The sequence below is a fragment of the Pristiophorus japonicus genome, chromosome 8 (assembly GCF_044704955.1).
Source record: "Pristiophorus japonicus isolate sPriJap1 chromosome 8, sPriJap1.hap1, whole genome shotgun sequence".
Lineage (NCBI taxonomy): Eukaryota > Metazoa > Chordata > Chondrichthyes > Pristiophoridae > Pristiophorus > Pristiophorus japonicus.
In genome coordinates, this window is record NC_091984.1 from 79,412,102 (window position 1) to 79,427,201 (window position 15,100).

A 15,100-nucleotide genomic window follows, 5' to 3' on the forward strand; every position below is an offset into this window, starting at 1 on the left:
TTGATGAGCATTTGCTAATTTTTTTAGGTTGGCATGTATAGCAGGTGCAGTTTGAACGATGAGAGGAGCATTTATTCCATGTTTATAATTAGTGAGCAGAATAGGTTGGTTGTAGGGCATCCTATAAAACTGATGCAGGCACAGAACTGGCTACCTTTCATGTGCCACTTGCATTACAATGCTGCCTCTGATAAAGCTGGATTTCCAAGGGGCCGCTGAATGCACCTCCACCGGTAGATGTAAATGCCTGTCTCTTGCAGTGCACGGTGCTGGTTGCAATTTTTCTTTTAGCTATGGGTAAGCTAAGCTGCACAATTTTTATTTTGCTGGCCTGCAGACCTTTCCTTGGCATCAGGAAAAGTCCATGGTCAGAAATTTACAGTCACAAACTCAAGTTGTGTACAACGACACAACTGCAATCTTGTGTATGCAAAGTTATTGCCACTTGTGCTCTGAATCTAGCTCCATCATGACCAGGGTAAATCCAGGGCATCAGCAGCATCTTCACATTGTGGAGCTGTTTGTACTGGCATTAACTTTCCCTCGGTGAGTACAGTGAGACTAAAGGCTCGCCTTATTCACCATTTATTTGTTTATTACCAATACAATTCTACTGTTAAATCACATGTAAAATCTCAAGAATAATTTAAACAAAATACAAAGAGCAACTTTCCAAATCCATACAACATACTAATTTCAGCAAGTACTTTCTCCTTTTACAATATGATTAGAGAGAAGCATATTCCTTTACAAATCTCTTTGTCCAGGATTTTCCTGTCACCGGCCAGTTCATAACATCTAAAATAATTGCCACCACTGGTAAACTTTTTCCAGTGCCTATTTCTTGCAAATTTTTTGCAATATACCCAGTGAGAATATAATATTGTAGGTCAGGTAGTGGCCATGATTCAGACTTGTGTGTTTATATTCCAGGATGGTTTGAAGTGGTAGTGGTTCTGTGATAACCTGGAACTCATGACAGTGTGGGTCCTGTAGAGCAGATACCACAGCAACAAGATCAAGGGAGAAAACTAGTATGGATTCACAAGATTTATCAGTTTTAATTTAACAGCACATTATTTCATTAACTTAATTAACAATTAACTAATTTGGAACATACTGAAAGCAATCTCAATAAAATTAATGATTAACTTAATTAACAATCACTAATTTTGTAAGACAATTAATCTCAATAAAACTAATGTATTGACTCCTTCAACTTTTGCTGTTATTTTCTCCCCTGATGCCTCCTCCCTTGAAGGTGATGACTTGTAGTGGAGTGAAGATTAATAAACACTTGATAAACTTGCCTCAATTACTTTTCTTCATTTGCAAGTTTGAACAGTGAGTGTTGATGAAAAGTTCAACCAAGGATCCATTAGAGTTGAGCTGATCCTGTCCTTATGCAGTATCCATGATGTACTCCTAGATGAAGTCACTGGATAGGTATTAGGAGTGGGAACAGTAACAAACTTCTTGTCTTGCTTGTCTAAGGGTGCTGAAGCCAATTATAGTGTACTCCCTCCCCTCACTGCTATCCCAGTGAAATCAGCAAACTCAGCTCAGTACCTCACCACATGATTCACTGAGGCATCAATGGAAAAGATAATTGAGCGGAGTGTAAAATGGGCTGTCGATGCACTAGTGCCTGTTTTGCACTACCCCGCAAATTTATATTCTGGTGTTCCTATCTTCTTATCTTCATTAAAATGTCTTGTTCCTTTTGCTCACAGTAAATTGGATGATACACCATCATGTGGCATTTTAAAGTTTTTCTTTGTATGAATTCTATGGGGGCAATTTCAACTTTTGGTGATCGTGTAAAACAGGTGATACTGGATCGGCTGACAGTTATAAACCTCTCTCAAGTTTTCTTTCCACTGACTTCAATTGAAAAGAAAATCGGAAGAGGAGCATTACTGGATATTGTGTTGCATAGGCAACAAAACCCATTTGGGAGTTTAGGATTGGAGGAGCTGAGGTTGGGGCAGAAGGCGGTGAGGGGAGGGGGTGCTGATTGGTAGGCTGGGAACATGCATTTGAGGGTGACACAGTAGCAGGAGCAGGAAAATTATAACAGAAGATATAATTCTTCATGTCACTGGAAATAGTTTCACATTATTTACAATTAAAACCCTTCATGGTTTTGAATGCCTCTATCAAATCTCCTCTTAACCTTCTCTGCTCGATGTTGGTGGTGGAAGGGCAGGATTGGGGTCCAGTGAGCAACAGGCACAATGTGGGAAGCAAGAGTGGCCAGGAGCAGGCCTGGGAGTTGGAGTTGGGAGGATCAAGGTCAAGAGTTAGGAGAATCAGGGTCTTAATTAGCTAATCAGAGGTAAGTAGCAACAACTTGCTTATATTAGAACAACTTTGAGAATAATTATAATACATTTTACTTTGATTGAGTGACTGAAAAGAGTGATAGATAGGTTTTGGAGGGAGTGTGTTGCAGGGCATGCATGTATGCCACTTCAGGGAGCAGCGCGAGCTGGCGCAGGAGAGCGACAACTTGGAGAAGGGCGACTGGATTGGACTTCACCAAAATCCAGGTCGCTTATTGGAGCGAGGGCAGGTACAGCAGGAGAGGCGGCAAACAGCAGAGAAGCAGCAAGGTCGGGCTAAGGAGCAGCAAGAGATTGTAGAGTGATGTGATCGGGGCCCAGGAGAGGTGTGAGTTCGGGGCCCAGAAGAGTCGAGGGCCCAGGGGCAGCACGGGCCAGCACACACTGCGATATGTGTGTGCACTAGGTCCGTGCAGCAGAGCTGGTCTCCAGTCATCTAGGTTAATCTTTGCCACTGGAACAAGACCTAGCTCTTTCAAGCCTGTGTGGTGGCTGGTGTGCAACGGCCACCACACGTTAAAAAAATCTACACACAGGCATCTTCCACCCTTCAACATGTAGTTCGGAACGTGGAATTTCAGGTCCTTCAGTGAAACACCTGTGAACTCATTCCTTTTTGGTGTGGAAGTGGGTCATCCTTGATACGAGGGACCACCTAAGAAGAAGATGCATGCTATCCACAAGACTTAGAATATTAGTAAATATGTTAATTATCACTTTATAATATATGCTGACTATTATTTTCTTGCAATAAACTGTTGTTTATCACTATCAATTTGCATTAATTAGGTCAGAATCAGCAATCCTTAAATGAAGATACTAATTCAAAGGGCAGAGAAATGGGATTAGATTTGATAGCTCCAGTTAAAGATTTAGTACCAGCATCTGGCTGATGGGCTGAATGGCCTCCACCTGTGCTATAAATGTCTATGATTCTATGGAATGGAATGCCTTGGCTGTTGATGCCTGTCCAGCTGTGCAATATTGCTAGTTCTGGGATCCAGGCATTTTCTTTCTCCTTCTTTCTCTCATTTCTAACAAGAAAACTATAAGAACACCATATAGTGATTAGGCTACCTCATCCTCCAGGGCAGACGTGAACCAGTTTCTCATCGAGGAACTAAATTCAATTTAGCTTTTTCACTGGAGTTATGAATACTGAGATAATGTTGTCTCAAAAATGGAATCTCTAATTTTCTCAGAAATGTGAGAAAGAAATTCTCAGCCCTGGCAACATCCGATAGGCAGACCAGGAACAAAGAGCAGTGGGTTTGCCAAGTAATGGAGATCACAGGTGAGAGGGAGAACAGGTTGCCTTTGTCTGTTATCAAAGACGTGCATTTTGCATTTTTTGCATTTATACTTGTCAATGTGTTTGAAGCTGTCGCAGTTTGTAAAAGAAAAAAGTATAGAATAAAATTACTCCCACCAATTCTGCAGTATATATTATATAAAAAAATATTATATAAATCTTCAGTATCCAGGTTTAGATAACTGTTCTAAACTACCCAAGCTTTATTGTAATGATTTATGTCATCATCTAAACTCCTTGATGAGATTCTTACCATAATCATTGCCAGATCTCCAATATTTTCTATTTGCAATAACACATGAAGTGACACCACAGCACTGGTGAAAAATACTGTCAATATATGTATACCACAATGTTTTAATACTCCTTAAAGTCACAAAGGTGGATTTTGACTGTGTGCTATAGTATAAATCATAGAATCTATACTATCATATCTGTGCTGGCCTATTGAAAGAACTATCCAATCAGTCCCACTCCACCCGGCTCTTTCCCCATAGCCCTGCAAATGTCCCTTTTCAAGTACAATATATATCCAATTCCTTTTTGAATGTTACTATTGAATCTGCTTCCACTACCCTTTTTGGAAGTGCATTAAAAGAAAAAATCTCATCTCACCTCCGATTCTTTTGCCAATTATCTTAAATCTGTGTCCTGCTGATTACCGACCCTCATGCCACTGGAAACAGTTTCTCCTTATTTACTCTATCAAAACCCTTCATGATTTTGAACGCCTTTATTAAATCTCCTCTTAACCTTCACTGCTCGAAGGGGAACGATCCCAGCTTCTCTAATCTCTCCACACTGGAAGAAAGGGCCAGTTGTGCGAGGTGTTGGATGCCAACCGGCTCCTGGGAAACTCCCGGTGATGGTCAACGACTTCAGAAGAGACAGTGAGAAGAACGAGAAGAACAAAAAAAAAGGAAATGTGGCAGGGGGTGGGGAGGGGGGAGGGTGCAGAGAATAATTACGAGTAAAATGAGCTATAGCAAATCAGTAGCCCGTTTTACATCTCTCCCGATTCACTATTAATTACCCGTCTTACACCAGCGCACAAAGTCCAAATCTACTGCACGGTGTTTTACAGTTAAATTATTACCCGCATCCAGATTGATTTGCCTGGTCTTGAAGTTGCTACTTTTAAATTAGTTATTATCTTTGTCAACTAGCAGAAGGAAACTACTGGAGGGATGTGTTAAATTTTCCTTTACTTCTCCAGTTTTTTAATCTTCAGGTACATTCCATTTTTGGATCTGAGGACTATCTGGGGTATTTTAATTGGTAGTTTTGTTTCATCAATTTCCAGTTCAAATCGATTAAGAATCAAAGCAACAGCCACCTTCATTTCATTCATGGCAAAGTGCTGACCAATGCAGTTCCTGCAAAAGAAATCAAATATACAGGATTTACTAGTGGGAGGTTTTCAATCCTTCTTAGGAAATATATGCAATCAGCAAGTTACCCATTCAAAGAATTTAATCATTAAAGGGGAAATGCATTCTCCTGAACTGATGCAATTGAATTCTGCTTTTGATCACTTTGGTGATTCATTTACCATTGCTTCAGACATTTCAAAATTTTTGACAGGGACTGCTACCACGCACTTCCAAATAATGTACCATCATTTGATCTCCTAGCAAAACTATGTCTGTGGCCATTTAGTTCCTCTATCTGCATTGTGAATGGCAGCTTGTCTTCAGAATGTGAAACGAGATTCTGGAGAGCTTTACCTGCAGTGCAACCTTCGCCCACCTCAAATATGATCCCCTGCATTAAAAGGGATGGGGATGGAAACTACCTCATCTTTAGCCTGCCACCCACACTGAGATTAGAGTCAATGATCAACGAACATTTTTGATCAGCCCAATCAGTACAACAGGAACCTCCGTGAATTGAAGTCTGCAGGGTGCATGTTACAGTACACATGGCATTTGACTGGCTATCTGCCACCAGATCCAACTTCCTACTGCAAGCAAACTGCCTTTCCAACTCTGCAGCTAAATCCAGGTCATCCTGGAGGGAAAGGATAAGCCCCAACTTTTCTTTTACACCGCAATCTGGTCTAACCTCACAGCCCACAACATCTATCCTTACCTCTGATAATGATGTAAAGAGATCATGTAATTCTACACTTCCAAAATGGGGGCCTTTTACTTTGCTTTTTATTCTTTTCCACAGCTCTATCATTCCTCTGAACTCCCATCACAATCCAATGCCCATCACCTATCCTTTTCTGCTTCTATGCCCCAGCATGAGACTCATTTCATCCATGAAGCCCACCACTTCTCTCAATAATCTTTCAATCTAGTTCCTAGTGACCCAACTTCCCACCTTTGGACCCATGCTTTCATGATAGTCAGACATTGTCCCCACACCTTTCACGGCACTGTCATCACCTGCCTGCTTAAAAAAGAAAACCTCAAGCCTTCATAAACACAATCTTAACTGTAACTTACTCTTTCTCTCCAAGGTCCTCGGACAGGTTAATACCAATCATTTCTGCACTCATGTCTCTCAACACTCGATAGCTGAATCCAACAAATCTAGTTTCTAATCAGGCCACAGCATTGCATCTGTCCTGATCAAAGTAATCAATTTCAACCTGGGTTGACCTTGCACACCCTTCCTTCTTGATTTCTCTGCTTCAATTTGATATTGTTGACCAGTCCATTGCTCTTTATTACTTCTCCTCCATGGCACTACTCTATTGTGGTTCTACTCCTACATGCCCAAATGCATTCATGTAGGGAGAGAAAGCAGGAAAGGGGTACTGAGGTGAATGATCAGCCATGATCTTATTGAATGGTGATGCAGGCTTGAAGGGCTGAATAACCTACTCCTGCACCTATTTTCTATGTTGCTATGTTTCTATGTTTCTTCTTCCATGCCTGCATGGTCATGTCTGGTGTGTCCAAGAGCTTCATGCTCAATCTCTTCCTGTTCAACATTTACATACTACCCATCAATTACATCATTCTCAAGTACGAGATCAACTCGCACATGAATGCAGACAACATCCAACTTTAGCAATGTGCCACCACCATTAACTCCAGGGCTGCTGTTGTACTATCCGGTTGCATGTTTTCTTCCAACTCAATATTGCCATCTTGCTCAACTCTCATCAGCACCTTCCTGGCTTCTCACTCTGGCAAAATCCAGTGGTGTGCATCCTCAGCATTCAACTTGACCCGGAACTGGATCAAGTTCTTTACTGGGACCTTTGGATTATTGCTAGTCTACACCCCTACCTCACCTCTATCCATGACTTCAGCACAATTAATCAATTACTCTAATCATCTCCTTGCTGGCTTCCACTCTACACCATCTTCAGTTAATCCAGAACTCTCCACCGTGTCCTCTCCTGCACTAAGCTCTGCATTCCCATCACTTTCATTATTACCAAGCTCTGTTGACGTATTGAGCCCAGTGAATGAATCTCAAGGTTCTAATCTTTGGGGTGGAAAATCTGTGGCTTCACCATTTCAGGACAAGTATTGGAATGTGCCTAATCGTGACCTCTGGTGTTAACCCCATCAAAGTTTGTGGGGTTAGGGGGAAATCATCCAATTTAAATATCCTGGGCATGTGTCCAGGAGCATATCTTAGACTCCTGCCTGCCCCAAGAGGTAATAAAATGCAGCAAAGTGTGTCAGATATGGGCATGGGGTGAGGGGAGGTGGGTAGGGGGAGACGGTGATGGCGGTTGCTGCCAGGGCTTTCACAGAAAGACATCAGGAGTACTTGGTTAGCTCTCTTTGTAAGGGGGCCAACGGTTTTAAAAAAAACATTATCTGCCTTCATTGGGGGCTCAGGCCACAATCCAGGCTTGCATTTCCAGATGCCATTTAGCAGGTTGGTACACCTGGCCTCATTTGAACTACTAGTTTTCTGGTATCCACCAGGCCAGAGAAATGCGCACTCCTATGGTATATCCTGGTCCTGACCTAATTTGCAGTCCTTTTGCCACGCTTCCACTAGAGTTACAGATGGGCTGTGCATTTTTGGTCCCTTTGTTTCCAAAATCCTCCATAGCATCACAACTCTTCAACTTATGGAATCTTTTCTAACCAACTTTTCTAAAGTTGCTCTGACTTTATATTATTTGTTCTACACCTCTCTGCACCACCATCAGAGGTCAATCTTTCAGCTATTACAGCCCTGCCCTCTGAAATGCTCTTCCCAAGTTTCTCCATCTTGTTCCCTTTAATCTTGCTTTCATAATTTCCTAACGACCCAACTATTTGATTCTCCCTTTAGTCTCTCCCCACTAAATGTCTTCTCATCCCATCCCAAAGTGCATTGAGACATTCTTGTACATGAGAAACCCGCCATATACATATATATTGTTGATCTAAGTCCTGTAGCTACCAATATCATATGCTATTTAACATTAATATAAGGATATAGAAACATAGAGAATAGGTGCAGGAGTAGGCCATTTGGCCCTTCGAGCCTGCACCACCATTCAATATGATCATGGCTGATCATGCACTTCAGTACCCCTTTCCTGCTTTCTCTCCATACCTCTTCGTCCCTTTCGCTGTAAGGGCCACATCTAACTCCCTTTTGAATATATCTAACAAACTGGCCTCAACAACTTTCTGTGGTAGAGAATTCAACATGCTCACAACTCTCTGAGTGAAGAAGTTTCTCCTCATCTCAGTCCTAAATGGCTTACCCCTTATCCTTAGACTGTGACCCCTGGTTGAACTTGCTCTAGTGAATTGGAATGCACCCATTTAGTGCACCTGCTATAAACTAGGTTCATATAAAAATAATTAGCTTCAAGAACATCATCAAATTAATAATCAACTGCTCTATTTTCCTACCTTGGACCAACAGAGAAAGGTATGTAGGCATGATGGTGCCTGTGTTCTGAATTTTCCGGGCTGAACCTCAAAGGGTTAAATACCTGATTATAAAAAGGCAATAGTATACATTACCAAGCTGGATTAATCAGAAATATGTTGTTTATATAGGATCACAAATTCATCCAAGCACCACCCATTGCTAGGTTACAATAAACTTGCTCAATAAAGAGTTCACTTTGCCTATACTGTTACAAAACCAGCATTACATGTTTACATTGCCACTTAAAAAGCTATAATGCATTGATTTTTAAAGGATACTCAGCAGGAACTTTCCTGCAAATGAAGGGACCCAAATAGTTGTTGCATATCATGGACATCAGATGTGTATATCTCACTCACAAGTGAGATCAATTTTACATTATTCTATTTATATAATACACATTGGATATAAATATATTAACATTTTTGTTTCAATAATAGATATAAACTATTAAATTCCTCTGTAACACACAGAAATACAAAGGACAAAGTACAATAGCACTCTTGTTCAAATCATGTGATTTAACAGTGGGAGATATTTGTCTATCATCATCACGTCCAACTGTAATTAAAGAGCAACTATAAAGGATAGTAAGTAGTGATAACTTTATATATATTATAAATAATAATAACACTTTAGGCATGCTTCAAGGTAACAACATACTTAGAGATTGAGATAACATTGATAAACTACTCAAGCTTTGCTCCGGTTGTTGATGTTACCTATTGATGTATTTCTTCCTTGAAACTTGCTACTACTGACTGTGTATTATCCTATACATGTTTTGTTTCGGTCTCAGCAATTCAAAGGTTTCACAGAAACTCCCTAGCATGGTGGACTTACTTTCATTCCTATCCCACATTCCAACTAGTGATATTGTGATTGCTGAAGGTTGTGCTATGAGAAGCAACGAGGAGCACCATATTTAACAGACAGCCAGAGCTCAGCATCCAATGTAGCAGAAATTTACAGAAAAAGAGACCCTAAATTTCCGTGGGATTCTCCTGATCTTCCACCATTATTTTGGTGGAAGAAGCATTGAGGGATTTGTGTATGGAGTGCTTCCAGCAAGATGGAAATTTACGGCACAGAAGGAGGTTATTCATCCTATTGTGTCTGTGCCGGTTGAAAAAGAGCTATCCAGCCTAATCCCACTTTCCAGCTCTTGGTCCGTAGCCTTCCAGTAAATGGCATTTCAAGGGCATATCCAAGTACTTTTTAAATGTGATTAGTGCTTCTGCCTTTATCACCCTTTCAGGCAGTGAGTTCCAGACCCCTACCACCTTATGGGTGTTAAAAGATCTCCTCAACTTCCCTTTAATCCTTCTACCAATTACTTTAAATATGTGCCCCCTGGTTATTGAGCTCTCTGCTAGGGGAAATAGGTCCTTCCAATCCACTCTATCAAGCCCCCTCATTATTTTATACACCACAATTAAGTCTCCCCTCAGCCTCCTCTGTTCTAAAGAAAAGAACTCTAGCCTATCCAATCTTTCCTCATAGCTAAAATTCTCCAGTCCTGGGAACATCCTCGTAAATCTCCTCTGTACCCTCTCTAGTGCAATCACATCTTTCCTGTAATGCGGTGACCAGAACTGTATGCAGTACTCCAGCTGTGGCCTAACTAATGTTTTAAACTGTTCTAGCTTAACCTCCCTGCTCTTATATTCTATGCTTCGGCTAAGAAAAGAAAGTATCCCGGATGCCTTCTTCACCACCTTATCTACCTGTCCTGCTACTTTTGGGGATCTGTAAACATGCACTCCAAGATCCCTCTGTTCCTCTACATTTCTCAGTAGTCTACCATTTATTGTGTACTCCCTTGCCTTGTTAGCTCTCCCCATGCATTACCTCACATTTCTCTGGATTGAATTCCATTTGCCACTTTTCTGCCCATCTGACACCGGTCCTTTGATATCTTCCTGCAGTCTGCAGCTTTCTTCCTCACTATTAACCACACGGGCAATTTTTGTATCATCTGCAAACTTCTTAATCATGCCCCCTACATTGAAGTCCAAATCATGATATGTACTACAAAAAGCAAGGAACCTATTACTGAGTTCTGTGGAACCCCCACTGAAAACACCCATCGACTATTACCCTTTGCTCCCTTCCACTGAGCTAATTTTGAATCCAACTTGCCACTTTGCCCTGGATCCCATGATCTTTTACTTTTTTGACCAGTCTGCTATGTGGGACTTTGTCAAAGGACTTTGCTAAAATCCATATAGACTACATCAAACACACTATCTTCTTTGACCCTTTTCGTTAACTCCTCAATAAATGTAATCAAGTTAATCAGAAATGACGTTCTGTTAACAAATCCATGCTGACTGTCCTTCTTTCTAAATGATGATTTATGCTGTCCCTCAGAATTTTTTTCAATAATTTTCCCACAATCAAGGTTAGGCTGACTGGCCTGTAATTACTCAGTCTATCCCTTTCTCCCCTTTTAAATAATGGCACAACGTTAGCAGCCCTGCAGTCCTCTGGCACCACACCTGTAGCCAGAGAGGATTGGAAAATGATGATCAGAGCCTCCACAATTTCCTCCCTTGCCTTTCTTAACAGCCTGGAATACACTTCATCCGGGTCTGGTGATTTATCTACTTTCAAAGATGTTAAACCTCTTAATACTTCCTCTCTCTCGATTGTTTATCCCATCTAATATTTCACACACCTCCTCCTTAACTGCAATGTCTCTATCGTCGTTCTCTTTGGTGAAGACGGACGCAAAGTATTCATTAAGAACCATGCCCACGTCTCAGCCTCCAAACAAAGGCACTGGCACAGTTTCTAGCAGTAATTGACTAATGGGAAGGCTTTAATTTAATGATTCTGTTACTTCATATCTCAGTAATGGAAGAGGATATTACCTCAGGATTATCCCAGAACAGTGGATTCCTGTGGAGGCAGTAGATGCTTAATGCAACCAGACAACCTGTGAAAATATAATTAAACAATTTCAGCAGCAACTTCATACTACATGCATATTATTCCTCCTGTTTGCAGTCTTCCTACACTGCACATAATTTCCCTGGCTAGACAGTCTGTCTGTCAGTCAGATGCCAGGCAGTCTGCCCCCCAAGTTCCTGGTAATGATGCCCATGAGGTAGCACTTGGAGGATGTGCAAAAGCCTTCTGATATTCCCCCTTTATGGAAAAGTGCCTGATTTCTACTTGATGCTTTCCCAATGTCTCTCAGACATTCTACTGTGTCACTACATTCACAAATGTGGAACCAGCTGTTGTAGCCATCTCATGTCCCAGCACCAAGAGGTACAAGGCCACCTCCATTAAGTCCCCATAGAGTAGCCTGCCACTATACTTGCTCTTCTTATTCAGGTAGCACTTAGGCACAACAGCACAAGATTAATAATTAATAGATATGCAGCAGATAGCGTCACCAAGAGGAAGCAAAAAGATTTGGGTATGATTGTTGACTATATGTTAAAAATGCCCACTGTGGTGACAACAGGTGGTAGAGAAAATGGAATATTGAGGACATAAACAGATCCGTGGAATTGAAGTCCAAGGAAGTAATGAGGATATTCAATAAAGTACTAGTGAGGTGGGAAAATACTCTCTAAAAAGCAACCCCTTGCTGCATGAGTGTGACATTTACAATTCCCACACCAACTTTGAGATTGCATGCCAAATGCCATTTAGAACGGGATCCGAGACGATTTTGCGCTGGAAATTTGTAAATGCTGGGAACTGCATTGAGATGGCATCCCACATTTCACGCAACATCGCTAAAGCTGTCAGAGACACTCCAAAACCTTAGCAGAAGAATTCCTTCACTTGATTTTCATGAAGTAAACAAATGACTTAATCGCGCCAGAAAGCAACAGTGCTTCACTAACGTGCATGACATCATCATTCACCAAATGTAGCACTCATATTACCTCCGAGCAGAAAGGCAGTTGGTTATAAATAGATTGTATATAATAGGAATGGATACACCAACATTAACTCAGGGCTTGGTAAAAAAAATGCTCATATCATAAAATTGCTGAAATACAAGACCTTTGGGAACTTGCTTCCCATCAGGGAATATGAGTGACTTGGTCAGTTTCCTGGACACTCCTGGTAAAGGGGGGTAAAGCCGTAGAGACTCCTTTAGACACATTGTAGTGTAAGGCATCTTACTCAGGAATTCCCTGCAAATACAGAATAAAAACAGAATTCTTAGGAGTTAAACAAACTGAATTGTCGTACTTCATTTGAGTTAGTTTATTTTCACTGACTGTATAACTGATCTTATGGTCAACCACATACTCGCTGAGGGTCATCTTAACTTTGTGCAATAATGTAAAATGGGCACTAGTGAATCGGCAGCTCAGTTTATATCTCTTCCGATTTCAATGTAAATAAGAATCAGGAGAGATATAAAATGGTCTTCCAATTCGCTATCACTCATTTTATATTGCCGCACAAAATCAAAATGACCCCCACTGCATCATATGTCCCTCACATCCTTACAGGGTTGTGCTTCCACAAAACATTCTCAGCCAGTAGGTATCTAATACTGCTTATAAATTGTTGCCAGCACACATCGAGTGACTGTGTTTATCTCTTTTGAAATAAAGTACAGCACATATAATGCTGTTTCCTATCATAGTGGTGAATTTATGGGGAGTTTCAATGACTTGTCAGCACTGTAGAGTAGTTCTGCAGCCTCCATTTTCAGGTTTTCAGGTCAACATAACAAAAAAAAAATCAGATTATCTGGTCATCACATTGCTGTTTGTGGGAGTTTTCTGTGCGCAAATTGGCTGCCGCGTTTCTCATATTACAACAGTGATTACAATCCAAAAGTGGTCGTGAAAGGTGTTATAATTGCAAATCTTTCTTTTTTTTACTAATTTAAGCATATTTTTAATTCTTCTTTATCAGCCTTGTTCCCTTCTAAACAATTGCAATGTAATTGTATCGAATTCAGACCAAATATGCAGCTTGATTTGTAACAGTGCCACAAGCATCATTTTAAATTAAATCTGCCTCCCTTAACAGGACCAGGAAAGAACCTGGATTTGATACACTATTACGTTTTCAGCTCCAGCACCAAAACACAATATTGGGATCATTTTAATTCTTATCACCAGGCAAAAAATGGGTGGTAACACATCGGCACCAACAATGTTGTTGAGGAGGCAATGAAAAAACTGCTAAATCCAGTGTGGGACTCATTTAAATAATATTGGTTGGCTTAATGAGGCTTGCTATAGTCAACAGCACAACCTTCACAACATAAGCAATTTTCTCCACTGCAATATGTGACACGCCATGAATCAGGCATTTTGCCTGTATCCTGGTTACTTGACCCACATTTGTACATGGTGAGGCTTTGATCTGTCAGAAGAGTCTCATAAAATTGAGGCTTGTCTCAGATTCTACTTAATTTAAAGTAATATTATCGGCTTAATACTTTATATACTTCAATGAGTCTCTATTTACTCATCATCATCATCATAGGCAGTCCCTTGAAATCAAGGAAACATAGAAACATAGAAAATAGGTGCAGGAGCAGGCCATTCGGCCCTTCGAGCTTGCATTGCCATTCAATATGATCATGGCTGATCATGCAACTTCAGTACCCCACTCCCGCTTTCTCTCCATACCCCTGATCCCCTTAGCCGTAAGGGCCACATCTAACTCCCTCTTGAGTATATCCAATGAACTGGACTCCACAACTTTCTGTGGTAGAGAATTCCACAGGTTCACAATTCTCTGGGTGAAAAAGCCTCTCCTCATCTCGGTGCTAAATGGCTTACCCCTTATCCTTAGACTGTGACCCCTGGTTCTGGACTTCCCCAACATCAGAAACACTCTTCCTGCATCTAACCTGTCCAATCCCGTCATAATTTTATATGTTTCTTTGAGATCCCCTCTCATTCTTCTAAATTCCAGTGAGTATAAGCCTAGTCGATCCAGTCTTTCTTCATATGTCAGTCCTGCCATCCCGGGAATTAGTCTGGTGAATCTTCGCTGCACTCCCTCAATAGTAAGCACGTCCTTCCTCAGATTAGGAGACCAAAACTGTACACAATATTCAAGGTGTGGTCTCACCAAGGCCCTGTACAACTGCAGTAAGACCTCCCTGCTCCGATACTCAAATCCTCTCGCTATGAAGGCCAGCATGCCATTTGCTTTCTTTACTGCCTGCTGTACCTGCATGCCTATCTTCAATGACTGATGTACCATGACACCCAGGTCTCTTTGCCCCGCCCCTTTTACTAATCTGTCACCATTCAGATAATATTCTGCCTTCCTGTTTTTGCCCTCGAAGTGGATAACCTCACATTTATCCACATTATACTGCATCTGCCATGCATTTGCCCACTCATCTAACCTGTCCAAGTCACCCTGCAGCCTCTTAGCGTCCTCCTCACAACTCACACTGCCACCCAGCTTAGTGTCATCTACAAACCTGGAGATATTACATGGACTTGCTTCCACTCTAAAAGTGAGTTCCCAGGTGACTGTATAGTCCAGTACGGGAATTACAGTCTCTGTCACAGGTGGGACAGACAATCGTTGCAGGAAAGAATGGGTGGGGAGTTTGGTTTGCCGCACGCTCCTTCCGCTGCCT

At 41.2% G+C, this 15,100-nt stretch overlaps 1 protein-coding gene across 1 annotated transcript in view; it reads right to left on the reverse strand.

The window, feature by feature from the left end:
• Positions 1-525: 525 nt before the first annotated feature.
• LOC139268591 (cytochrome P450 4B1-like) overlaps positions 526-15,100 on the reverse strand; it is a 44,782-nt gene continuing 30,207 nt past the window's right edge. The window contains exons 9-12 of the mRNA XM_070886963.1: positions 12,535-12,668; positions 11,382-11,446; positions 8,484-8,566; positions 526-5,033 (exon numbers count right to left, since the gene is read on the reverse strand). Coding sequence (XP_070743064.1) covers positions 4,862-5,033; positions 8,484-8,566; positions 11,382-11,446; positions 12,535-12,668 — 454 coding nt within the window. The 3' untranslated portion in view covers positions 526-4,861. The remainder of the gene's footprint in view (positions 5,034-8,483; positions 8,567-11,381; positions 11,447-12,534; positions 12,669-15,100) is intronic.